The 26,594-nt window shown below is 39.9% G+C and overlaps 4 protein-coding genes across 4 annotated transcripts; 1 reads left to right on the forward strand and 3 right to left on the reverse strand.

Annotated features, from left to right (window-relative positions):
- Positions 1-482: 482 nt before the first annotated feature.
- Positions 483-2,468, reverse strand: LOC149589640 (uncharacterized). Its single transcript, XM_089861819.1, has 2 exons — positions 2,055-2,468; positions 483-1,874 (listed from the first exon to the last, which is right to left on the reverse strand). The coding sequence occupies exons 1-2, from the start codon at positions 2,466-2,468 to the stop codon at positions 483-485; spliced, it is 1,806 nt and encodes a 601-aa protein (XP_089717945.1).
- Positions 2,469-4,953: 2,485 nt separating this feature from the next.
- LOC149589641 (uncharacterized) lies at positions 4,954-6,566 on the forward strand. The gene is made up of 2 exons (XM_089861820.1): positions 4,954-6,235; positions 6,325-6,566. Exons 1-2 carry the CDS (start codon positions 4,954-4,956, stop codon positions 6,564-6,566), a joined length of 1,524 nt encoding a protein of 507 aa, XP_089717946.1.
- Positions 6,567-13,624: 7,058 nt separating this feature from the next.
- LOC149589642 (uncharacterized) lies at positions 13,625-16,847 on the reverse strand. Its single transcript, XM_089861821.1, has 3 exons — positions 16,610-16,847; positions 14,870-15,442; positions 13,625-14,790 (listed from the first exon to the last, which is right to left on the reverse strand). Exons 1-3 carry the CDS (start codon positions 16,845-16,847, stop codon positions 13,625-13,627), a joined length of 1,977 nt encoding a protein of 658 aa, XP_089717947.1.
- Positions 16,848-20,102: 3,255 nt separating this feature from the next.
- Positions 20,103-25,990, reverse strand: LOC149589643 (uncharacterized). The gene is made up of 4 exons (XM_089861822.1): positions 25,822-25,990; positions 21,122-21,481; positions 20,986-21,020; positions 20,103-20,584 (listed from the first exon to the last, which is right to left on the reverse strand). The coding sequence occupies exons 1-3, from the start codon at positions 25,988-25,990 to the stop codon at positions 20,989-20,991; spliced, it is 561 nt and encodes a 186-aa protein (XP_089717948.1). The 3' UTR covers positions 20,103-20,584; positions 20,986-20,988.
- Positions 25,991-26,594: the final 604 nt, after the last annotated feature.

Genomic DNA, 26,594 nt, shown 5'->3' on the forward strand with positions numbered 1-26,594 from the left:
CCTCTGGAATGTCGGCGAACTGGCCTTCTTGATTGCCATCTCCCGGGTCTGGACAAGATCAAAGTTGATCCTGTTGCGGAGGTTTTCCATCGTCTTCCCGAAAACAATGTTAATAGATAAAATTTTTTTGATTAATTTACGTGTGAAATAATAACTTAGCGTAGCGTAGATGCGTACCTATTGTTGGCCAACTTGAAAAAACCCTTCTCAAAGTCGTTCACTGCCTGCTTCCTTTTCTCCGTGTTGAACTCGATAAATGGTTTTAACGACGCACCCTGCTCGAATGTGAGTATTCGATGGATTTTCCCCAATTTCATCCCCTTAGCGATGTAAAACTTGAGATTCCGGTAGTGGAGAACATATTTCTCCCTATTATAGAGCGAGGGAACTAACTTTGGAAGGCTATCATGTACGTTAATTTTCAGTTTGTTCAACTGTTCAATCGAATACGGTGAAAGCTCATCCGCGTTAATAACTCTACGTTAGGGTGCTAAGGGTAGACAGATATGTTTTTCGTGCAAACGTTCCGGGTACTCAAGATCCACCTCCAGGATAAAACCCTGGGGATCATCGTCTGGGTGATTCAAGATAATTTCACGAGTGAAATCTTGGCATGGTTGAATCCATCGAAATCCTCTCATCGGCAGGTGATGACACATTACGGTGCCGTAATGGTTATTACAGTCTAGGTAGGTAATGTAAGAGCTAGGTTCTGCTGGGTTGAATGTTTCGGGGAGATCCTTATTATTGGCTATGGCTAGTCTATGCGTAATTAAAGAAACACCCCCTCTTATACCCTTCTCAATAAAGAGATGCATATCAGGATCCTGGAGTAGTTCCAATTTCACTTGGGTCATGTGAAGTGCGCTTTGCCAAGCGAAACCAGGACCTGTATATGCGTGCGCGCAATCTAACTTGTAATATTCTAGACACATAGCCCTGAAACTTTCAAAAACATCCGCTAGGAGTGAAACGTCGGTCTTAACGTATAAATCATGGTACTCACCGAGGTTAGTGAGTTGGAATTTTTCCCAAACCTTTTGAGCTTGAGAATAATCTTCCTCACTAACCTCTTCGTCAGTTAAGGAATTAAAGAAGGCATCCTTGGGTGGCAACTCGGTCTCGTCAAATTTCGTCTCGCAGTCGAAGTAGTCATAGGGGTAAACCTGTTTCCTCAGCAGATGCGGTACTTCGTCAGCGCTGAAGGCAGAGTTTAAACACTTGAACTTATCGGCTCCTCTTCGAGCCAAATTCGATACGAGTGTCTCTAGCGATGCCGGCATGAACCTAATTGAGTCTAAGAATCGTAAATTACCCAGAGAAAACGAAATATACGTTTCGGAATTCGTGGGGATACACGTATTCTTGTGATCTTTGACCAATCCAATTTTGTCCATAATAAGATGAGCATCGTAACGAGATAAGTTATGCATGAAGACCGGAACGAAATTCCGGGTCTTCAGTTTCAGGTTGCACGAATTATGGGTAGCTCCCCTGTAGGTTCCGTTAGTGTGGTCGTGGTCACGAACTTTACAGTCATTTACAGTGAAAACCTTGTTACATAAGTAACAGGATTGGGCCGAGGCGAATTGCGCCTTTTCTAAGTTTGATAGATTCATGGGTGCGTTATCTTTAATCTCACGCTGAATAATTGCGTCTTCACGCAAAAGGTTTTCTAAAAACTTTTCCGTGGCATCGATCCCTCGATAAGTAACTGGTTTAGAGACTGTACCGTCGTGACTAACGATGACATAACTAAACCCACAGGTGATATGCTGCGAAGTTTTCGTGGTTGAAGAGAGGTCGACATCGGGATCGCATCGGTGAACTTTACGGAGAATAGACTCGAAATCGGCATAGATGACGTATTTAACCTGTGAAAATAGAAATAAACTATATTAGATATTATGTAAACAAAACGTTCTCTCTCTCCCATGCATCTTATCGTCTGCTTTATTTATCTTGCTATAGGCGCCGTCTGACGATAGCCTCAGTAAACTATTTTTGGCGCGTTATTCAAAATACCCTGATAAATAACAAAAGTTTTAGTTTACCCTCTGTTGCCATGCGACGTTTTTGAATTCCAGAATAGGTTCCTTTACCGGCATCTCGATCTTCTGGGGTCCGTGTATACTACACTCCTTGATGTGGTTCTTGTAGTTTTCCTCCGAGTTTACACCGGAGAATCGATGGAGGCAATAACGACAGTAATAGTTCGTGTGTCCGTTTGCGGTGAACGCCGTCGCTAAAAGTCGACTCATGCTTCGGATTAAGCAGAAATGCTTCTTCTCACCCTCGGTTAATAGTAATAAATCTACTTGGCGTGGTTCCTCAACTCTGTTGGAACTCACGTAAAGGGGGAAGACCTCTTTCTCGTATCCGAAAACATTAATCGAAAGGTTATTCACCCGTTCGAAATTCTCTAATTTACCGGTATTTACTTCCACGGGGAACGTAATGCAGGCCATGTCCAATTCGTTACTATACTCTAGGTACTTTGTTACACGATTGGGGTGGTTCCCATGGTTAACAGGGTGTAAATGTGCCAAAATTGACCATAAGAAACACTTATTGTCTGTATTTCGCACATTTAAAAGGGCATTTTTAGCTAGAAGATTTTTAGGGGTTTCAAAGTACGTACCCCCGTGAAGCGGGAGGTACGTTATGATATTAATTTGCAGGGAGAGAATTTTATCTAGAACCCACCCGCTACCTTGCGCTTCGTACTCCTCCATTTAACGTTTCAGAGTCGTAATACTAAAATCAATCTGTCCGGGGAAACCGTCGGGGTTCGAAATAGCAAGGTTTCGGGTTCTGTGATAAATTAAATTTTCTACTTCCTCGTCAGCGTCGGCTAACTGACGGATGTAGCGAGCCCTGACAGTTAAATACCACTTAATCCCTCTATCTCTAGCCAGTTTATTGCGCAAGTAATTTTCAATCGCTACCCTATGTCTACCCACGTACAGCTCTACGTCTGTCTCGGTCGCTACGGGTGTGAAACGTGCACAAAAAATAGCCCTACCGAGTACTTCCAGTTCCTCTAGCTCGTCGTGATGGGGAACTACCGGTGACGCAACGATGGGTTCCTCCTCCTGCTCTTGACCGCCACCACCCTCCTGCTGATCCATAAAGTGATGGATATCGCGGTTCTCCTGGCTGGAAAGGGCTGGGAAGTCATCCTCCTGGTCCATGAACTCGTTCAGGGCACGATTTCCATCGTCGGACAGCTCATCAAGATTTTCGCAAACGGCGGCTGGAGGAGTTCCCAGTAGAGATCCATTGATGACACCCTCTTTTCGGTTCATGAACGCGTCCAGGGCACGATTCTCATCGTCGGACAGTTCATCTAGGGAAGGACGTGGACCGTTTCGGCCGCTTCGGCTCAGGGGTGTATGGGTCGGACGTGGACCGTTTCGGCCTGTTCTTCCCAGGAGGGATAAAGGTGGAGGTTGAGGGGCCCGAGAATGAGATAAGAGGAGGAACAAAGGTAGAGGTTGATGGTCCCGAGAATGGGATAACAGGAGGAACAAAGGTAGAGGTTGATGGACCCGAGAATGGGATAACAGGAGGGACAAAGGTAGAGGTTGATGGACCCGAGAATGGGATAACAGGAGGAACAAAGGTAGAGGTTGATGGACCCAAGAAAGGGACGAAGGTAGAAGTTGATGGACCTGCATTGTTCATGAGGGGGGATGGAACCTTAAAGGTAGAGTGTCGGGCAGCCGCGTGCAACGTTAAATTTGCAAGTCTGGTATAAACGGCAGGACATTGCGAGCATGGGTATTTAACATCCTCGTGTTTCTCCCTTTTATGTCTCAAAAGTTCCCTGTTCCCTTGGTAGGAATGCTCACAAATATTACACTTAAACATTGTCAAAGAATGAATGAGATTAGGACAATCTCAGAAAAATCGCAAGTACTTGTAAAAAATCGCAAGTACTTGTAAAAAAATCGCAAGTATTTGTAAAAATCACAAGTAATTTCGGTACTAGCCCGTAAATTTTTTCTTACCCTCTGCAAAATAACTTGCAACAGCAAATGTTACCAAGTATTGAAAAATACTATAAAGCAACTAAGGAGCAGGTTGTAACTCGTCTGAAGTCAGGAACAGAAGTGACTGAGTTTGGACACGTGCCGGGCTTTTGTACTCTTGACGTCGTCCATTTAATCTTTGCCCGAACTCTCATATGGGTTTTTCCGTTGACGTCAAGTCGGAAACCGCGCCATGTTTCGAAATTCACGCCAAGTTTCAATCTAGTTTGTTTATTTACAAGTTTCCTGGCATAAACAAACATTGCAACCCCAACTATCATCCCATGTTGACACTAACCGCTTTCTACAAGGGCTTATCATGATTTCTAATTATTGACATAGACCGTTTATTTACCATCCGAGTTTCTCTTTTCCCGTTCACCGACCTCTTTATTTACATTGTCCTATCCTTGAGAATGTGAAATATGCCTATCAATTAAGTGGAATTGGCGGATATTAAGTTTGAAATATGTATATAATTAACTTTTATACTTTAATGTCACGTGACTTTCTGACCATGTGAACATGGCACTCTTTTTAGGCCGATCATGTTCTTATAGTGGACATGACGTTTAAACCACGTGTTGATAGAACTTAATTACAGTGTTAGTTACGATAACAGTTCTACCGTCATATACGTTTGAACCAATATATCTGAAAGGTAATATGACACATAAGCCTAACATTTCAGGGTGCGTCTGATTCACTGACGCCATAGGAAGACACGTCATTGACGTCACAGCAGGATTGTCAGAAAAATGATTGATTCACTGGCGCCATAAGAAGAAATAATTCTGTGGGCGCCATGTTTGATTCATTGACGCCATATTTGCAGGTGCCATCTGGCACGATGCTGGCACTGTCTGACGCCAGTGGCCCCAATTCGGCACTTTCTATCTACTAATTACATATCGCGGATATGCTCTCCCGTGCCTCTGAACCACATACGCTGCTCAATACCGACCTCTTAGAAGGCCCATTTACGGCTGCTTACGCTATATCTGTTCTTCCGACGGCTAAACACGAGGAATACCGGCAGGCCACTATGCAGGATCCTATCCTTCAACAAGTCAAACAGTTTACTTTATCTAGCTGGCCTCGCACCTTGAGGCAGCTCAGCCCGGAACTGTGCCCATTTTGGCCCCTTCAAGACGAACTCCATGTCCAAGACGACTTGATCTACAGGGGTTCAACCATAGTCGTTCCCCGTTCCCTCCAACAAACCGCCCTAAACAACTTTCATGGCTCCTACCATAGCATCAACTCCTGCCTGCCAAAGGCCAAAATCCACTTATTCTGGCCAGGCATGTCCCATGACTTAACTCGTTTCATCCAAGCTTGCGAAATCTGCAGCAACAGGGGCCGCGCCAATCAATCGATGCCCATGCTCCCTCACCCTGTGCCCCAGTTGCCTTGGGAGATGGCGGGCACCGACCTCTTTCACATCGGTTCGCGCTCCTACATTCTCCTCGTGGATTATTATTCCCACTTTGTGGAAGTCTCAGAGCTTTCCAACACTACGACCATTAACGTCGTCAACTTCCTCAACCCGCACTTCGCGCGGCATGGGGCACCGCAGCGCCTCTTTTCGGACAATGGCCCTCCTTTCAACTCGGCTGGATACGCACATTTTCTTGAACAATGGGGTGTTACACACGTCACCTCCTCCCCCCATTATCCCCAATCGAACGGTATGACCGAACGGACCATCCAAACTATTAAGAACTCTCTCATCAAGGCCCAGCGGGATGGTAAGGATTTGTCGTATGTTTTAATGGATTATCGGTCCACCCCTCGGGGGTCGCTCCCATCGCCCGCCGAAATGTCCATGGGCCGACGTATCAGGACCCCCTCACTACTAATACGCACGCGCACGGATCGCAAAATCTTGCAAAATCAACAGCACGCTATGGTTTCAAGAGCCGACGCTCAACTCACTAGTATTTTACCTCCTCTCCAACCTAAACAACGGGTTCGATACCTTGAGGGCCATCGAAACTGGCTTCCAGCCACTGTAGTATCCATCGGACCCGAACCCCGCTCCTACGTCATCCGTACCGATCGGGGACAGATATTTCGGCGTACTCGCACACACCTGAAGGCAGTAGTTACTTTTAACGCACCGATCTCTTCCGCCTCTCGTACTCTCACTACACCCTCATATGACGCCCCACCTCCGGTACACACCGCTCGCCGCATGGGTACGACTTCGACTCGCAAACCTGCCCGCCTCGTGCCGGAAGCCACTACAGGAGACACCACCGCAACACTCCTCTCTCGCCTCCACTAGCCGCGGCTTCCCCGCATGTCTCACGGTCACCTCCGCCTAATCCGTTCCCGCTAATCAACGACCCCCTCTTCGCGTTGGACCTCCACATGATCGTCCGGCTTTCGCTAAGCCACCAACCACTGACAAAACCCTACCCTGGCCTACCACACGTCCTGGAAGACCTCATGTCCCTCCTCTACGTTACCGGACGCAATGATGTTACTCACACCTCGACCTTAGGACAATCAAACTTCATCAATTAATCAATTAACACCAATCCAATTAATCAACCTGTGTTTATCTAACCTGCACCTTAATCAATTACTCAATCAAACCCATTTATCGCCTACATCAAGATTGCCACATTTAAATTTTATATCACCTTAATCCAGATTGCCACATTTTAATTTTAAAACCCATCCAACTCTCAACTCCATTTATTGGGGAGGAAAAGATGTAACATAAGTTGTAACTCCCATAACCGCCACTAGATGGCGCCACCCTCTCTACAAAGGGATAACCTCATCTCTCTTAAAGAGAGAGACAGGAATGCGCTCCTAGAGGCATTCGCGTTATCGCGCTGGTATTGTCCAGACATGATACTTTTCCTTGAAATAAAGTCTTTATAAATCTAACTCCATCGTCGTTAATTTATAACTTAATAAACATATTAGACTTACCCATTCAGGCACCAAATTATATGAACTTAACCCTAGGCCTATATCCTTCCTAATAAGAAGGAGTCTCTAGCCAGAGGGAGCTCTATTGCACTACTTGAGCGCCCCCTGGTCTAGATAGGCCGATCTAGAGATAAGGGAATAGTATATATAGCCTGAATAGCCTAGGGAGCGGAGATTAGTTAGTCTGTGGTACTCTAGTCAGGAAGTTAGTCAGTAGGACTCCTATTCGACACCCGAGTGGCTAACATCTGTCGCCGGCAGCAATAGACGTACCGTTTCAAGACCAAAGACAGTTTCCATGGCTCTAAACATTACTGTAAGTGTTATGTTTCTTTAGGACGGACATTCCCTACTGGCGCTTCCCAATTTGAGTACTTTACATTGTAAATAGCATTATCATATACTAAAATTAACTAACCCCATAATATTTTTTTTCTATGTATAAACTAACCCAACCAGAACCTGGTATAATAAAAGATAGAATTTTTACCACCTAATTTTGTCTTATTATTTCTTACTCGGTAAACCTCAGCTTTTTAAGCAAATCGGTTACAAAGTTATCGTCTTATTACGACTAGAAGTTAAATATGACTTAATAGTACCATAGTACACTTAGTGTAGATTGACTCTAGAGGAACATAATACATAATATTTGTTAGAATAGACAACAACGGCGCCCTATTTATAGGCCAATAATAGACCTAATTGTTTATTAGTTTTTTTTACTAAATCTATATATACTATGTACAAATTGTGTTAATCTCTTATGTTAATAAACCTTCATTATTAGTTGATCTTGCGTTTTCTATTACGTTATGGGTCCAGTAGCTAATGTCAGTATTCGTGGTTAAGTTTCGCGGTAGGGTTACGGTTAGATTAGAGTAGGTCTCAGATCCCCGGCCAGTCATGGCTACGAATGGAGAGGCAAAACCACTTCTCGCTAAGCTCAATGACTCAAATTACCAACTATGGAAATTCAAACTCAAGATGCTGCTGTCTCGCGATGCTCTATGGGAAATTGTCGACGAACCGAAACCTACCACGAATATACCGGCAGATTGGAACAAACGAGATCGACAGGCTCAAGCTGCAATCGCCCTCTCTGTCGAAGATGACCAACTAGTTCATATTACTAATAAGACATCAGCAAGAGATATGTGGATCACATTACAGAAACTTCATGAACAGGCCAATATGACGAGCAAATTATTTCTTCTCAGAAAACTTCATAAGATGAGATTCAAAGAAGGACAAAGTATGCAGCAACATATTACCACAATACTTGAGATCGTGGAACGCCTACGAGGAATTGGTGAAATTATGAAAGAATCCTATGTCACTTGTATGATTCTCTGTAGTCTTCCGGAGGCCTACGATGCGTTGGTAACGGCCTTGGAAGTCCGTCCTGAAGCCGATCTCACCTTAGACTTCGTGCGAGCCAAGTTAATTGACGAATACAACAGGAAAAAGGAGAGTTCCACTCAATCCGACGATCGCCTGTCAGAGCTAGCGCTGAACGCATCAGATTCCAAGTATAAACCGCGCAAGTACAAGAAGGACGTCAAAAGCTGCTATCACTGTGGAAAACCTGGTCATTTTATCCAAGATTGTCGATTCCGAAAGGGACATGGAAAGGCCAAAACACAACAGATGTCAAAAAGTGCTACTACGTCGAAAAGCTATGATTTTGCTGCTTTTATGGTCACTAAAAGGGAACGACACTGAATACTTGGTACGTCGATTCAGGCGCAACAAGTCACATGTGTAGTGACCGCTCGTTTTTCGAGAAGTTGGAACGAAGGACGGAGAAAATATATTTGGCGGACGACTCGGAAATTCTCGCTGAAGGAATTGGATACGGAACCTTACAATGTCTCGGGCCAGAGGGTACTGTTCGACGCATAACGATAAAGAAGGTTCTTTACGTACCATCTCTTGGAGGCTGCTTGCTCTCAGTTCACCGGCTAGCGAAGACGGGACACAAGATAATATTTAAGAAGAACAATCGTTGTCTTATCATGGAAGGAGATCAAGTTGCTGCTGTTGCCGAAATGGATGGACAATTATATCGTCTGAATTATAAACAAAGGGCGAACATCATCGTGAATCCCACAGTTAACACCAGTCTTCATTTATGGCATCGCAGACTGGGCCATAGAGATCCTGCAGCGATAAAGAAGTTAGCGCAACAAGGATTGGCTACCGGAATTACGCTACGGAATTGTTCGACCAATATTCTTTGCGAACATTGCATAAAGGGGAAGATGACTGAAAAACCCTTTCCCAAAGTATCTGTCACCACCAGTAAGCGGCCAATGGATCTCGTGCATATCGATGTTTGCGGCCCCATGAAGGTAGCAACGTGTAGCGGACACAGATACATGGTCACGTTCATCGACGATTATTCCCGATTCACTTACACGTATCTAATGAAGCACAAGGATGAAACGCAAGCTCTCCTCAAAGAATTTGTTGCATTGGTCAGCAACACTTTCCAAAGGAAGCCGAAAGTACTCAGATCTGATAATGGTGGTGAGTACGTTGGACGGAGTGTAGACGAATATCTTAAGAGGGAAGGCATTCAGCACCAGACTACGATACCCTATTCACCACAACAGAATGGAATCGCGGAGCGAAAGAATAGGTCACTTGTTGAAATGGCGACATGCATGAAGCTTGACGCCAAGCTCCCTGGACGCTTTTGGGGTGAAGCCATCATGACTGCCACATACCTGCAAAATCGTCTTCCTACTAGTCCGCTGGACACGACCCCTTACGAACGTTGGAGTGGCTCTAAGCCAAAACTTGGTCACATCAGGGTTTTTGGCTGTAAAGCTTTCGCATACGTGCCGAAGCAAAAACGAAGAAAATGGGACAACCATGCTTTTGAGGGCATTCTGGTTGGCTATGGACTTGCATCAAAGGGATATCGTATTCTCAATCCGAATACTGACAAGATAACGATGAGTAGAAGTGTCACATTTGATGAAGGCCAAGGCCATGATGCCGAAGATCAACCAAAGACCAAGAGTCCATCACCTTCAGAAGGGGACAGCGATATACCATTTGAAAGCCTACCATCACCCAATGACGAAGGATCAGATACCAACGACGAGATGGCGGCTGAGTCAGACGAAGAGAGTACAGAGTCCACTTCCGGAGAACAAGAAGACGCTTTGTCAGACGTTGAGAGTACAGAGTCCACTTCCGAAGACGCGGACGACGCTTTGTCAGACAAAGAGAGGCCAGAGTCCCCAAGGCCAGAATCACGTCAATCAAAAAGGGTAAACAAAGGCATACCACCCCCAAGACTAACATACCAAGCCATGACTTGTCACATGAGAGAGCCATCATCATGGAAAGAAGTATTATCTATGCCGACCAAAGAGAAATCTAAATGGATAGCGGCTGCTAAAGAGGAAATCTCGTCTCTAGAAGCTCGAGAGAGAGTCATGGGAGCTAACGCAACTGCCTGAAAATCGGAAAACTATAGGCTGCAAATGGGTCTTTAAAAGGAAGTACGACCAAAATGGAAACATTCAGAAATACAAAGCACGCCTAGTTGCCAAAGGATACACGCAAAAATTTGGTGAAGATTACGATGACGTCTTCGCTCCAGTCGTCAAATATGAGACTGTAAGGATCTTACTCCGCATTGCTGCCGCCAAGGCATTGCACGTTCGACATTTTGACGTAAAGACCGCGTTTTTACATGGGGACATACATGAAGATTTGTATATGGATCAACCTCCAGGATTTGAGTCGATTGGCCAGGAACATTTGGTATGCAAGTTAAAGCGTTCCATCTACGGATTGAAACAGTCAGCGCGGGCGTGGAATCAAAAAGCGAACGACTTTCTCACTAGTCATGGTTTTACTCGAAGCAAAGCGGATCCATGTTTATATGTTATTCAACACGACGATTTGACTTGGACGTACCTACTTTTATACGTGGATGATATCCTAGTTGCCAGCAACTCTACTACAGTCATCCAAACCTTACTGCGACAATTGAATCAACATTTCGAGATTAAGGATTTGGGCGCAGTCTCGTATTATCTTGGAATACAATTTGAAAGAACAACAAAAGGAGGCTACAACATCCATCAAACATCAAAGATTACGAACATGTTGGACGATTTTAACATGACTAACGCCAAACCATCTAAAACACCTATGGACCTAGCGTATCCAAAGTTAAGCGTCGACGAAGACTTGCTTCCCAACAACTCACAAAACAGAAAAGCGATCGGAGTTCTGCTTCACTTAGCCACGGTGTCTAGGCCAGATATTGCAAATGCAGTAGGGATTCTCTGTCGAAGAGTGGCTAATCCACGAGAGAGAGATTGGACGGCAATCAAAAGAATCATGAGGTATATATGTACTTAATAATCTCGCATGCAGTAATATTGTTGTATTTTCTATGATGGTAAATGTTTATGTGCTTAATCATCTTGTACTCCCATGTTTTTGAAGTAGTATTAATTTTGCATTTTAGTGAATTTGTTTGATATCAAAACCATTGTAATTCGTATTTTCTAATGATGTTTTTTTTAGCAATGATTACGTATATAAATATTTTAGCGCGTAGTAAAATATATTTTTCAGTCAATCCTATGAGGATTTTTAATTTAATAACTAGTATTGTGCTTATTTGCTATGTATTCTATGTAACCCGTATTTTCTGATGTTTTTTTAGTAATATTTCGCATTTTAACACAAGTAATTGTACTTATTCTCCAAATTCGTATTAAAACTAATGTGAATCAAATTTTATTTATGATGTTTTAGCAGTACTGCTTCATTTTAACTTCTAATCAACTATCCAACTGTGCAAAAACTGCCGTAATTTCCCTTTATGATACTAAAGTGTACTATTGTTTTAACATAGTAACTTGATAACCAATACACAAAACATGAGTACACCTAGAACCGCGTGTAATTTGTACCCTTTTTCAATGTAAACCATATCTCATTTAAAACCGGTTCTATAGTATAACATAAGCCTACATGGAGAGATCTCAAAATCGTACAAAGAACTAGATTACTAGAAGGGCGGGTGTAGAAAGGGCCTACTGAACCTATATAAATCATGCCCTAAATGAATGTAATATCCTAAAGATACACCTAATAATAACAATACAAAACATGAGTACACCTAGACCTTCGTCGTAGCTTAATTGGTATCTTTTGCAATGTAAACCCTATATCACTTAAATCTAGTTCTTTAGTATAACATAATCATACATGGAGATACCTTAATAATAATAACATTACGGGAGGGGTGCGTGTAGAAAGGGTCTACTGAACCTATAGAATTACCAATAAATCATACCCTAAATGTACACAATATCCTAAAGATACACCCAGATAATAACAATACAAAACATGAGTACACCTAGAACATCACCATAGTTTAGTTTGTACCTTTTGCAATGTAAACCATATCTCAATTAAAACTAGTTCTTTAATATAAGAATAACATAAGCATACATACAAACAAAGAATAACATTACCGGCAGGGTTGGTATAGAAAGGGTCTACAGAACCTATAGAATTACCAATAAAGCATCCCCTAAATGTACACAATATCCTAAAGATACACCAAATTAATAACACTATGGACACTGAATGCCTTCAACACCAATAAATTACGTGACGTCATAACAATAAACGATAAAAAACCCTATAAATTCAAATTTCCCGCCAACAACATCACGTGACGTCATCAATTCCCCCTTGCAATCCCCCCCCAGGCACGACTAGAGAGAAGAACGAAAAGGGGGGAGAAATGAACCCCCTCCTCCTCACAGTACCACCATATAGCTGACAGAGTATACTGGCGTCTATACTCTCTTATACACTTATATATAACAAAAATATTACATATATACAAGACGATTAACTCGAAAATTAACAGTTGCATTTATAATTATGTATTTGTGCAAAATTGACAGAGAATATGTCTAACGTTTCTTTCAAAAGATTGCAGGACCTTTGCATCCTATTAATAGGGATTAGGCTTGAGCCTTTAACATAGAATGTATCAGGGTTGATTCTTAAAAGTCGAGGAACATTAAAATTTAATTTTTCTAGCAGAGAGGGAATTGGCATAAAATTATGTATTAATTTGAAGATAAATTTCAAATCAGTGAGTGAACAGAGACGTTTTATAGTAGGGAGTCCAAGGAGACTAAGGATATTTTCATAGTTATATTCTAAATTTTTAAGATAGTTTCGAAAACAATACTCCACAAATTTTATTTGTACACCCTCTATTTTAGCGAGAAGGTAGGCGCTACAACCCCCCCCCAAGCAATCCAGCCAAATGTTAGTCGCGATTTGACCAGACTTAGAAATAGAAGCCGAAAATGCGAAAGAGAATTCAATTTCTTGGTTAACTTGTATGAAACCGCGAGTGTTCGCCGGCAACGGTTTACACACAAGTGAATATGTTCATAAAAATAAAGTCGGTGGTCAAACTGTACGCCCAGATCTTTAATAAGATCTTTTCGAGGTATTTTGTTAGAATCGATGATGTAATTCGTGATCACTTTTCGGCAAATGCGTCTCGTGTAGGTCACATGGACTGATTTGACTGGATTTATTGGTAAGTTATTCTTAGAGCACCAAAGGGCTAACTAATCAAGGTCCTGTTGCAATAGTGCACTATCAGATTTACAATTTATACTCTTGCATATTTTATTATCATCGGCGAATTGGAAAAGCTTGGAATGATGTACGGCAAATTGCAAATCAAAAATGTAAACATTGAATAAAAGTGGTCCCAATGATGACCCTTGAGGAACGCCACATTGGACAGGATATATCACATTTGTTAGTTCACCGTTGCATTTTATGACATTGACCCGAGTGCTCAAGTAGTCTACTACCCAGGATAAAAGATTGCCACCCATGCCCAGAGCTTTTAGCTTGTCCCTTAAGAACCGATGGGAAACCCTATCAAATGCTTTCGCCAAATCCAGATAAACTGCATCGACCTGCCCTCTATCTATGACCGCAGGAGCCACCATATTCATAAAGGAAGCGTGATTGGTGTCAACGCTCTTTCCCGTTGAAAAACCATGCTGGCATTCGTTGGGAAAGAACTCGAACCAACCCCGCATAAATTTATGCATAATCATGTCAAAAATCTTAGCCAAGACGCTTAAAAGTGAAATAGGGCGGTAATTCTTGGGATCTGTGGATGATCCATTCTTGAAAATGGGCACCACTACAGCTGTTTTCCAAAGGCTAGGGAAGCAATGCTGCTGTATTGACAGATTAAAGATATGTTCCAGTAGGGGTAAAAGGACATCCGCACAGCCCTTGATAATGAACGCGAGAATACCATCAACCCCCGTCGAAAACTTGTTTGGCAGGCGTTTTATGGCCCAAAAGATGTCAGACTGGGTTATAATCTGGTTTAAGTAACTATGAGCAGCAATGTCATGCGAGTCAAGGGAATAGGTCTCGTTCCGGTCAGTGTTGTCTACGGAAACCCCTGAAAATAGGTCTTTAAAGCATTCAGCCAGTTTATTCGGTTCAGAAACGAGCCGTTTGTCTATATTGAGCGTAATAGTAGAGCTAAAGTCCTTAAGGTTTCCATTGACAAAACGCCAGAATTGTTTAGGGTGGGCTAATGCGTTTTCGCAAACCTGTTCTGTTAAAGATTTTCTGTCACGAGCTACCAAACGCTTGACAATGGCCCTGCTCTTACGAAATGCGATAGGATCCTGCAATAACCCAGTGCGAAGCTTTTTCCCATAAAGGTATTTTTTATTTTTTATTGCCCGTTGTAGTTCAACTGAGTACCAGTGGGGAAATTTTCCTCCACCAGGTCGACCGCGTTTAGGTATACACGTGGACGTATCGGTAACGTATACGGTCCGTTATATACTTAACGCAAGATTCAACATCATCAGATCCCAGAATTGGTGTCCAATCCGTATTGTACAGCGAATTATAAAGTCTAAAATAATCGCCTTTCCTATAATTAAAGACGGGGCTGATAGATGGTAAAGTACTGCGAAAGGTATTTGTATGTTTCAGGCAAAAGGGCGGGTGATAAGGGTCAATCTGGACGAAAGGATCTTGAAGATCAATAATTTCTATACCGTTTATATTTGTAAGGCATAAATCTAGTAAATTTTTGTTTTCTGGACACTTATTGATTTGGTGTAAATTTAAGCTATAGCATATTTCAAAGACGTGGGCTGCTTTATGTTTAACAGGGGAGGTGCAACCGTGATCGCCAAATATCTCCCAGTTAATCCCTGGAAGATTGAAATCGCCGAGGAGCAGAATGTCGCAATCAGTATTCAGGGTAGCCGTAAGTAAGCAATCCTTATAGTTTTTATATTGTAAATCATCATTAGATGGGCGAAAATAACAATTTCCCAACATAATTGAGCGCGAATTGTCAAGATTAATTTCCAGAAACACACATTCTGGAGTTCCTTCAAATGATATTAATAATAATATTAATAATAATAATGATATTAATAACTTTAATAACGGTAATGATATTAATAACTTTAATAACGGTAATGATATTAATAACTTTAATAACGGTAATGATATTAATAACTTTAATAACGGTTATAATATTAACGTTAATGACGATAATAATATTAATAACGTTAATAACGGTAATAATATTAATAATATTAATAATACTAACTTTTTTATACACAATAAACAAACATTTCATTTCAATATTAATAATGAATACTAATAATATTAATAATGTAAAATAATAATATTTATAATGTATAATTGAAATTGAAGTTTATTGTGTATAAAAAAGTTGCAGAACAACTCACGAGAATATACAATAATAATATTAATAATGAAATGAGATGAGCATTTATTGTATATAAAAATAAGTACAACACACAGGTAAATAAGAAAATATAAGAAACTAAAAATAGAAAATAACCCTAACGTCTAAACTTTGTTTTCCTTCCGCCCAGTTTTTCAATCCGCGGCACAATTTGTGCTGTAACTGAAACAGCTGTGATTACTGATTCCCGTAATTTAACTTGGCCTTTAATATCCGGTATGATCACCGGGTCAATCTCGGGGACAACATATCCCGCAACTGTCGTTTTCTGGTTCTCTTCTGACTATAATTGCATAAAACAACATTCATGGATGGTAGAATTAATGAATGTTCATCTAATCACACTTTATCCCAGACTGTTCTATAAAAATTATGACACTGTCTTCTCAACCTATTTTCCTATCTTATAACTATTTTGTATTTATTCCAAGTTAATATTATGTTTTACGTTCCTCTTCAGTCAATCTAAACTTAGTGTACTATGGTATACTATTATGTCATATTTAACTTCTAGTCGCTCAAACCTTTCTCATTTACTAGGCGGTCACCACAAGTCTCACGCCCAATGCTAACAATAAATAAATAAATAAATAAATAAATAAATATCACGAGACTAGTCTATTTCCCTCCTTGCAACTAACACTGTTGTTGTACAGAGTAAAAAAGAAATTAGTCATTCACATTTAGTCAAAAAAGAAAAATTACTATTTTTATAGTGACCGGTCTAAACTGTGTTCGATTGAAAACAAAAAATATTTCGCTGTTGAAAGAAGATATTTACCTTTGAATTTTCCATTGCCAGGTTTTCCATTCTCTTGCATATGTTTCCTTCTCGGTTTTCGTCCATGGACATGGTTTGAAACTAGTTGTGGTTGACCCGAAACATTGTACCTAGGTCTATTTATACACTGGGCAATTTCACCTTGAAATGTCCGTACGTACAAGGCTAGGATGCCTCTAATCCTCAGTTTTACTTTAAATATATTTTCGTCAAAAATAAAAAACGTCACGAAAATCATATGGTACGATGTAGCTAAAAATGTCAAAACACCTTTAGAAACGGGAAGGATCTATCCCCTGGCACCTTTGTTAAAAATATGAAATATGGGTCCAAGTACTGAATTATTCTTCTTCACCTTCGGCTTGTTTAAATTTTCATAGGGTAGTAGATTTTCCATGAATGATTCAGGAGGGAAATACTTAATGCATGCAGAGGTTCTACTTGGCTCAGTGGAAACTAGCAGATACTTAAGGGTAAAATGGAGAAAAACAGAGATAGCCTCGGAAATAACGCTTTTCTTTGAAAATCACGTGATTTAAATTGTTGAAATCCAAACATGTTAGTTACGCACGGCAACTTTGGAAACATTGTAAATTATACAGGGTGTTTCAAAAAAGGTAGTTGGATTTAGAAACTATGGGAACTATGGGCGATTTTGAGTCGAAAATATTCTGAGACATTTTGCCGTCCGTGCCACGGTTTTCGAGTTATGAAATGAGTGTTTTACGGATGACCCCTAAAATTTAAGCAACAAGATGGCCCCGGCCATATTAACGTTTTGCCTTGGCTAGCTAAATTTATTGTAAGGTGACCCCGGCATATATACTTTACGGTTAATTTTTTTCTTTTAAATATCAAATATCATTCCAATTATGAATAAAAATAATCTAGCTTCATTTTGGGTATGAACTGGAACAATTTTCTTGATATTTTTGTTGCAAACCTAATATTTGAGGGATAATTGATGCGTTTGGATACTAAAATTATTCATTGATTGCACGCTAATAGCAATTTGCAACAAGCGCTTAGAATTAGGCCCGAGTCATGTTCTCTTGAAACTTGACGCAATAGAAATGAAGTAATTTGCATAAGCCCTAAAGAACAACGCTAGACGGGACACGGAAACGGATGGTGGAGATAAAGAACAGAGAAAATCGTACTGAATAGAAGGTAGGCCCGATATATATTACCGCCAAAAACAACCTCATTCCTTTTTGTTTATGACGTACTAAGCGTTAATTAATCAGAGAAGCTGGAACCGAAAAAACTTACAAAAATCTCATAATATTTGTGCCAAAAAAGTTAATTTAAAAACAATTTTATATGTTTTAATTTAGTATAAAACAATTTTAGAACTAAAAATGGGGTTGAAGGGAGGCCCAGCTTCCAGCTAGGGTCGGGCCAATACTTTTCCGAACCTCTAAAACGCGCGAAAGTAAAAACTTAGTAAGGCAATAATTTATAAAGAAAAATGTGGTTGAAGGGACGCCCAGCCTGCCAGGCAGGGTCGGACCAATACTTTTCCGAACCTCTAAAACTCGCGAAAGTAAAAACTTAGTGAGGAAATGTTTCTCAGGCTTACAGGATTGGCAATTCCCTATGTTCGACGGCAGCTTATTCAATATAAAATATGTTCTAGCTTTGGTTCTCAGCACGACCCTGGTTCCTATACTGGAGTGATTTTGCGGTAATCTATAACGTGGTTTTAAGCGTGCTGACAACACACGAAAGAAATATTTCGAGACAAAAGACGAAAAAATACTGATATTTAGGATTTAAAATCTCGACGTTTTAAATCGGAGTGAAAGAACTTTGAATGGTAGATGGGCCCTGATTAGTAGGAGATTCGAACACCAACTGCCTCTCTAGCTTCTTTCTTGCCGCATATCTCTCTAGTCTTTGTGCTTTTTCTCTTTCTCTGTATTCTGGATTCAAACGTAGCCTTCTCATCTTTTCGGCTGATGTTTCTTTCACATTAGATGCCATTTCTTAACTCTCTCGTATTTGTATAACAGCCGAGTTAAACGGCACAAAGTCAATTTTGATTTCAGACCGTTGAAAATGTCCTAACCTAGTTCATGACTTGTTAGATATCCTGAAAACAATCTTAGTTTACCCATAAATAGGCCTAACAAATAAAAATATATGACAAAACTACCCGTTCAAAGAAATACTTACTTGAAGTTAACTCTGAAAATAAACTATAATTAATGGTAAATTAATAGGCCTAATAAAAAATGAGAACTATGGTAACAAAATTCAAAGCAAATACTTATTTCGAACAATAAGTTTTCAATTGCCATTCACAAAAAGCATAAGAAATCTTCCACAGCCGTTAAACGCAGAGTTCGCAAGAGAACAAAGGAAAGGATGTTCAAAGCAGTGATGCCAGGTGGGACAAATGAAATTTCCCTTTCTAACCCTTAAAATTTCCCTTTTTGGACCAAAATTTTCCTAGTTCAGAGCTGCCAGATTCCGCGCCTAGAACGAAAAAATCGTTTCACTAGTGCCACCGTCCGGAGAAAACGCGAAGCTTGATCTAGGGGAAAAAAATGGCAGGCCTGAGACCTGTAGCATCAGCGGCAGTGTATGTGACGTTTAAACTTATAATTCAGTGCCAAATGAAAATTAGTACTCGAAATTTCTTGCAATGAATGATCCACAATTTTCAGAAGAGAATATTTTCAAAAATGGTAAGTGTTGAAAACCTAATCACCTTAATATTAACCAGATTAGTTATGAAACCTCTTAAGCCTTGGTCATAACATGAGTATAAAAATTGGTAATACTGTTTTCGTTTTGTTTAGTACCTGTTAGTCTCTCTCTTGTCAAAATTGCTACGAGTATTACACATATTTTCCAAAAGATCCTACTGAAAAAATTCGAAAAGCTCTTAAGTCAAACTTTAAGGGAAATGAATTCACACAGTATGGAATTACAAACGAAAAAACCACTTGTTGCTTTAAAAAAAGTCTAATTTAAAAGTACCGAAGATTGGTTTTGAAGTCAACCCTTCTTATCCATTCTTGGGGTGTTCCCCTGACGGAATAGTCAACGATAATTTGGTCGAAATGAAGTGTCCAGTCATTGGTGAAAAAGGAAACTTAGAAACAGTCCTCAAGAAAACTCCTTACGTAATCAAGAAGGACGGAACATTTTCTTTGAAACCCTAACAAATGTATTATGGGCAAGTGCAACTTAGTTTGGCCGTTTTAGGACTTCAAAGTTGTCATTTTGGAATTTATTCTAAACTGGAAGATGACTGTTTTGTTATTGATGTGCCTAAAGACCAAAAATTTATTAACAATCTTTTACCAAGATTATAAATTACTTATTTTAAAAGGTTTTTTGCCTATTTTAATTACTACATTCCAAATTATTTGAAATGGAATAAAAAGGACGGAATGTAATGGCGCAAATAAGGCTGAAGTGATATTTTTAAGATCCTTAAAATGTGATAGAATCTTACAAATTTATTAAATAAAATTGTTTTACAAAATTTCAGGAGTCTTGGGTTCATTATTTATTTGCATTTTTTTTCACGGGTTTTAACAAGCTTGGGAATTGCGTAAGAGTTAATTTAAAATGATTTGAGGTCTGAACTTTACTTATTCCAAACAAAGCTGATAGAGCGGTGAATGAAATCAAATGCCAAGTTTTAGTTTCATGAGTGTCAAAAATACCCTATCTCGAGACTCGTAGTTTCCCCCATTCTTGGCCCTCTCTACCTTATTTGTCCATGAAAAAGGGGTTTGAATTTACTGTTAATATTTTTAATGATCGCATCAAATAGACCAGTACTTTGTAATCCTGTTAATGAAATTATAGTGGTGGCATTCAATATTCCATTAGAAGCATTAACATAACATGTATGATTTTCCAAGGTGTTGACCATAATGCATTTACAGGGTTGCCACGGAATATTCAAAACCAAATTCCCTGACTTTTCCAGGTTTTCCCTGACCTTTTTCTGAGATTTTCCCTTTCCTTTTAGGCCGAAAGTGTAAATGTTTACAGCACGTTTTAAGTGCTTATAATTAAATAAAGTCTCTACATTTAAGTTTTCCAATGTATTTTTCACACCAAAACGATTAAGAAACATTTTTCACCAAATGATTAAGAAACATTTTTCACCAAATGATTAAGAAACATTTTTCACCAAATGATTAAGAAACATTTTTCACCAAATGATTAAGAAAAATTTTTCACCAAATGATTAAGAAACATTTTTCACCAAATGATTAAGAGACATTTTTCACCAAATGATTAAGAAACATTTTTCACCAAATGATTAAGAAACATTTTTCACCAAATGACTAAGAAACATTTTAACTATATATAACAGTCTGGTAGATTTCTTTAACTTTACAAAAACAATTCTAGACATTTTTTAGGATTGCTCTAGAGTTTTCTTTGTTAAGAGAGGATGAGAAACTTTCATTACTCTTTCAATAAAGACTTATCCCCAGAAATTTTACCTACTAAAATAAAATTCCCTGACTTTTCCCTGACCTTTTTGGCCCATTTTCAAATTCCCTGACTTTTCCAGGTTTTCCAGGTTGTCCCTGACCCGTGGCAACCCTGATTTATCATTGGGGTTTGGAGTGGTGCATTTGTCGGTCTTAGTTTCCTCGGTAGTTTGTTGAACAGCATCAATCCCCAATCTTTCAGCTAGAATTTCTGCGTCTGCTGGTCCATTTATTTCAGCTGTTTCACTTGCATGCAAAGTTGGAGATTGTGAGAGCTGATTCCTTTTTTTCAGTCTTTCCAATCTCCCATTAGCCTTGAACTTTTGTTGATCATGTTTCCTTAAAGGGAGTTTTTTGGAAGGAACAGCCAAGGGTCTAAGTCTGGGCGGGTAGCTTAACTTATCTACAATAATAACTCTTATTATAATTGGTTTTAAATTAATATTATACGCTTAAAACATACCTGAATGTTCATATTTCGGTTGAAGGCGGTAATCCTCTAATTTAAAATGAAGGGAGCAGACAACCATGGACTTGGTGTGTGGTTTACCCATTTTTAAAGCTATATCCCATTGTTTCGACAATTTAACGTCGCGTGGAAAATTACACCCATACACGCTGCAGTATTTAACCATTGTTTAATTACGTTTAAATAAACAGCAAAACTGACAAAAAGTTAAAAACTAGCCTAATTATCGATGAGCAAATAGTTGAGTTGTTGATTTAATTTTATAATTATCTTTGAGCAATTCAATTTAATTAACTTTAATTTAACCATGAGTATGTTAATTGCGTTTGACATTAATGGTATCGCCGGGATTAAGTTACATTTAAACACCTGATTAAACTATCTAATCATCGATCATCCGTAAAGCCTTGGACCTTGCAATATAGGAGGCAGAGACAAAGTCAGAAAACAAAAATGTTTTGATTTAAAAACGTTTTTTGAAAACTTTATGAAGCTAGCCTTTTTACAAATTCATTTCGACTGTAAAATTAAGGATGATTAATAATGTAATCGTAATAAGGCTTTTTTAACGTCCAGAAGTTTGACCGATGTGCTAAAATAAAATATTTTGCGCCATGTGGATGGCCGTGTGGCTGTGTGCTTACCACGTGGTTGAAAATTCGATTTCTCGCGCGTTGAAAAATAAAATTGTTCCTTTACACCCTCCCTTTAAAATCAAATCTACCAAAACATTGGCGCGCGCTTGTTCTAACATATTCTCATATATTAATTCCCCGACGTACGTCCATTTTATTTTTGATAAATGGTCTATCCATTTGTACAAGTTCAAACATTCGACTGCACTATAGGGAGGAACCGAAGAGGTGATTTCGGAACTTTAATTTTGATTTTTTCGCAGGTTTCATTTCTTCCGTTTCGCTGTTTTATTAATTTTCCCTCGAAAGTACGTGATTATATCTTAATAATTTATCTGTATCATTTAATTTAGTATCTCTAATGATAGATTTCAACTTATCTTCCTTATCCAACTCCATTGAAGTGTCGACTTTTAAACTACTATTAGAATTTAACCTATCATACATGTCCTCAGAAATTAATAACATTTTTCGTGCCATTATTTCTCACTTTATAGCTCGACTTCTGATTTATTATCGGACCGTATGAAGTTTCATCAAGAAGTTATATCAGTATCTCAGAGGATATAACTTCTTGGTTTCATACGAATCCTTTCCATTTATTGCCAAATTTTTCACCTTATGAGAAAAGAAAAACAGGAAAATATTTCCTTCTTTTGCGCATAAGACTTGATACTGCCTCTAATGCTAAAGGAAGGTTCTTTGATTGGCCGTAACTTTTTTCGTATTGTGTTTGCTGCTTAGAAATTTTGCCAGTGAACTTAAATTTGGGCCCTAATTTTGTGGTTAAAATTTCAAAGAGATCCAACTAACAGTTAATTCTATGAAGAAAAAAGTTGTTAAGGGTGGTTTTAGAATCCATAAAATTAATCAGACATTTGGTGAAAGATACTACATTGTTCCATAGACATAACATGGGAATTTTATAAAAAAGAGGAATATGGAAAACTATTCATTCGATACGTTTGGGAACTATCTTAAATGAAAGAGAACAGTTCAATGTAGCGCCTTTTTTAGTTTCATTAAGATCAATTAAGTTTAAGTATTGATTTTTATCATTATTAACACATACCTTGACTTACGTTGTTTTGGGTATTGGAATTACGGCGTTTTACCACTGTGAGAGACACGCATTTTAGGCCTAATTTTTTATATTGGACTTACGGTGTTTTTTTCGTGATTCACGCCGTTAGAGGGATATTAAGCAAGAAAAACATGGCGTTTGAGCTCTTGTAGGTGTTTTGCCCGGGTGCTTGTAGGTGCGTGTGGGTACTTGTAGGTGCTTGTGGGTACTTGTAGGTGCTTTTGGGTGCTTGTGGGTACTTGTAGGTGCTTGTTGGTACTAGTGGGTGCTTGTGGGTACTTGTGGGTTCTTGTGGGTGCTTGTAGGTACTTGTGGGTGCTTGTAGGTACTTTTGGGTTCTTGTGGGTACTTGTGGGTCCTTGTAGGTACTTGTAGGTACTTGTGGGTGTTTGTAGGTACTTGTGGGTGCTTGTGGGTGCTTTTAGGTACTTGTGGGTGCTTTTAGGTACTTGTGGGCGCTTGCAGGTACTTGTGGGTGCTTGTAGGTACTTGTGGGTGCTTGTAGGTACTTGTGGGTGCTTCAAGGTACTTGTGGGTACTTGCCCCGGGTACTTGTGGGTACTTGTGGGTACTTGCCCCGGGTACTTGTGGGTGTTTGTAAGTACTTGTGGGTGCTTGCCCCGGGTGCTTGTAGGTATTTGCCCCGGGTGCTTGTAGGTACTTGCCCCGGGTGCTCGTAGGTGCTTGCCCGGGTGCTCCTGGGTGCTTGCTCCGGGTGCTTGTAGGTACTTGCTCCGGTTGCTTGTAGGTACTTGCTCCGGGTGCTTGTAGGTACTTGCTCCGGGTGCTTGTAGGTACATGCTCCGGGTGCTTGCTCCGGATGCTTGTAGGTACTTGCTCCGGGTGCTTGTAGGTACTTGCTCCGGGTGCTAGTAGGTACTTGCTCCGGGTGCTTGTAGGTACTTGCTCCGGGTGCTAGTAGGTACTTGCTCCGGGTGCTAGTAGGTACTTGCCCCGGGTAATTGTAGGTGCTTGTGAGTGCTTGTAGGTACTTTGCCTTCTCCATAGGATTAACATTACACTAAATTTTGGAAGCTCGTAACTCTGGTTATATTAGAGATACGGGGATATCCTTTGATTTTGTAATAGTTCTATTTGCCCCTTCCCTCCTTCGTTAACATTTGCTCCATATACGGAAAAAAACCTGGAAAACTCAGGGAAGTATATGGGGGAAAGCCTGGAAATCTCAAGGAAATTTGTTTTCCAAAAGTTGTATGAACCTTGTTATGGAACATATGTTATAAATTCATGGTTTTAGTTATATAAAGTTTTACCAAGAAGCGATATCTAGTTCACTAGGGAGAAGGTATAAGATACCTAAGTATTCGCGCCCCATAGTCCCAGTCCCACTTTCAAAAAACAAGGGGGGACGTAAAAGGAGGCCGGTCTATTTCGCCTCTCCTCAGTCGGAAAATACGTAGTTTTCGTCATTCGCGTCGCGTTTACGTGAGTTTTCTGGTCCGTGACCAAATAAGCATTTTTTAAACTGGACATTAGACCAGCGACTTTCCTGACTTGGAATAAATAAACTGGTCCGTGACCATTGACCAGAGCACCTCGTCTGCTAAACTAAAGAAGTGGATAATTAAAATATTGGAATTTTAAAGTGTGGAGTCTGGTTACCCTTAAACTTTCTTAGTAGTCTCGTGGACCACTGACCCCCCCCTCCGATTTAATTTTTGAACTGGACCAGGCAATTTTTAAACTGGTCATTTGCCCTGTGTCACCGCCTTATTTCCCACGCTGGCGCGAGTTGCTTTGCGTTGTCGAGAGCGTGATGGAGTTGGCTATGCCTGGAGTCCCAACCTTGAAGGAGAAAGGAATGCAGTGGAAACCCCCATACCTATAGCGTTGCCTGTGTACCCCCACCTACGGCACCATAGTCCTCCAGCATCCTCAGCGGTTAGGTAGGGTCGTACTGGACGAAATTGTAAAGGGCGCTCTCTCTATCTTCAAAATAGAAGCTAGTTCTCATACAAATAAAATGGCGCTACGCGGCAGCACTTAGCAATTGCCTACCGAAGGGTAGGGGCGTGCGCGAGGTAAATTGGGAGAGATACGGTGCCGCACGTCGCCCATCGTCATTTCCAATTCATCTCAACTCCCTTATCCCTGTCCCAATCCCCGCGACTTCCAACCACTATCATAGCCCGTTTCGAGAATGTCTTTGTGGCTAAAACCCCCTTTCCTATTGCTTTGGAAGCCCCTCACGGTAGCCCTGGCCAATTTTGCCTCAATTAATTCGTCCAAATTTTCGTTTTTCGAAAATATCTTTGCTTTTGCGTCCTAAATATACGTTTCCTTTATATAACTATAATGTCACCGCCAAGAATTTCTGAAGTATTAAAAATTTTTATATTAACAATTGCCTTTTAAATTTCTTAAGAGAGAGTAGTTTTGCAGACATATTTTCTTCCGTTAACTTTTTTGTTATTTCGGAAATGGTGGGCTTATTCTCCATGTTTCGTTTTCTACAGCTTTAAAGAAAGATTATTTATTTCTTTTCTCACAAATTAAAAATCATTGTACTTACAAATGGATTTTTTCAGATATACGCACAGTTTGTTGAGCGTAATCCCAACCATCTCTTATGGATTTCTCTTGATGCTTTAGTAAACCGCAAATGTTTTTTTTACAAAACGCCGCGTTTATCATTTCAAAACCTGGAAATTCTTTGTCCTTTGTGGGTGGAAACAGATCAATAGTTAACTTTCTTAATTCCATGGTGTCAGTTGCGGTTTAATAAAACAAACATTTAATATAATAGAAACTTCACACTTTATTGTCAATAAAACTGTTAAAATTTTCGTTCTTCTGTGCAAAGCGTCGAAGATCGGGTTGCTGATTAGAGTTTACTGCTTGTTGGACGATGGCTGCAGAAAGCTTGTTGAGTGTCGCTTCCAAATTCAAAGAGATTGCTTTCGGACCCCTTGAAGCCGCTACCGAATATCCCAAAATTTACTTCTATAAAGGAGAGATGGAACAGTAATTGGAAATACAGTTCAAAAACCACTATCGTTGTTATTTAATTAAATTAATACTTACCGTCGTACTTTGTTGCGAATGAAATTAATTCGTGAAATACTTGAGCCATTTAGACCATTTTCGCGTTAGAGTTAAGTCAATAATTTCGTTTTGCCGTTTCTTCACTATGCGCTAAAATATCAGATATATTTTCTCGTTTTTCTTTGGGCATAAGTTGCGCAGCTGTTCGGAACGCTTTACGGCAATCCGTATGAACAATCATATGTCGAATTTTAAATTGTTAAAAGAACCTACTAAGTATACACTTTGAATTATCATATGTGTGTTATATATGTGGCTGACA

The sequence above is a fragment of the Phalangium opilio genome, unplaced genomic scaffold (genome assembly GCF_054372755.1).
Source record: "Phalangium opilio isolate 3A_F unplaced genomic scaffold, DU_Popi_V2 ptg000521l_1, whole genome shotgun sequence".
NCBI classification, from domain to species: Eukaryota; Metazoa; Arthropoda; class Arachnida; order Opiliones; family Phalangiidae; genus Phalangium; species Phalangium opilio.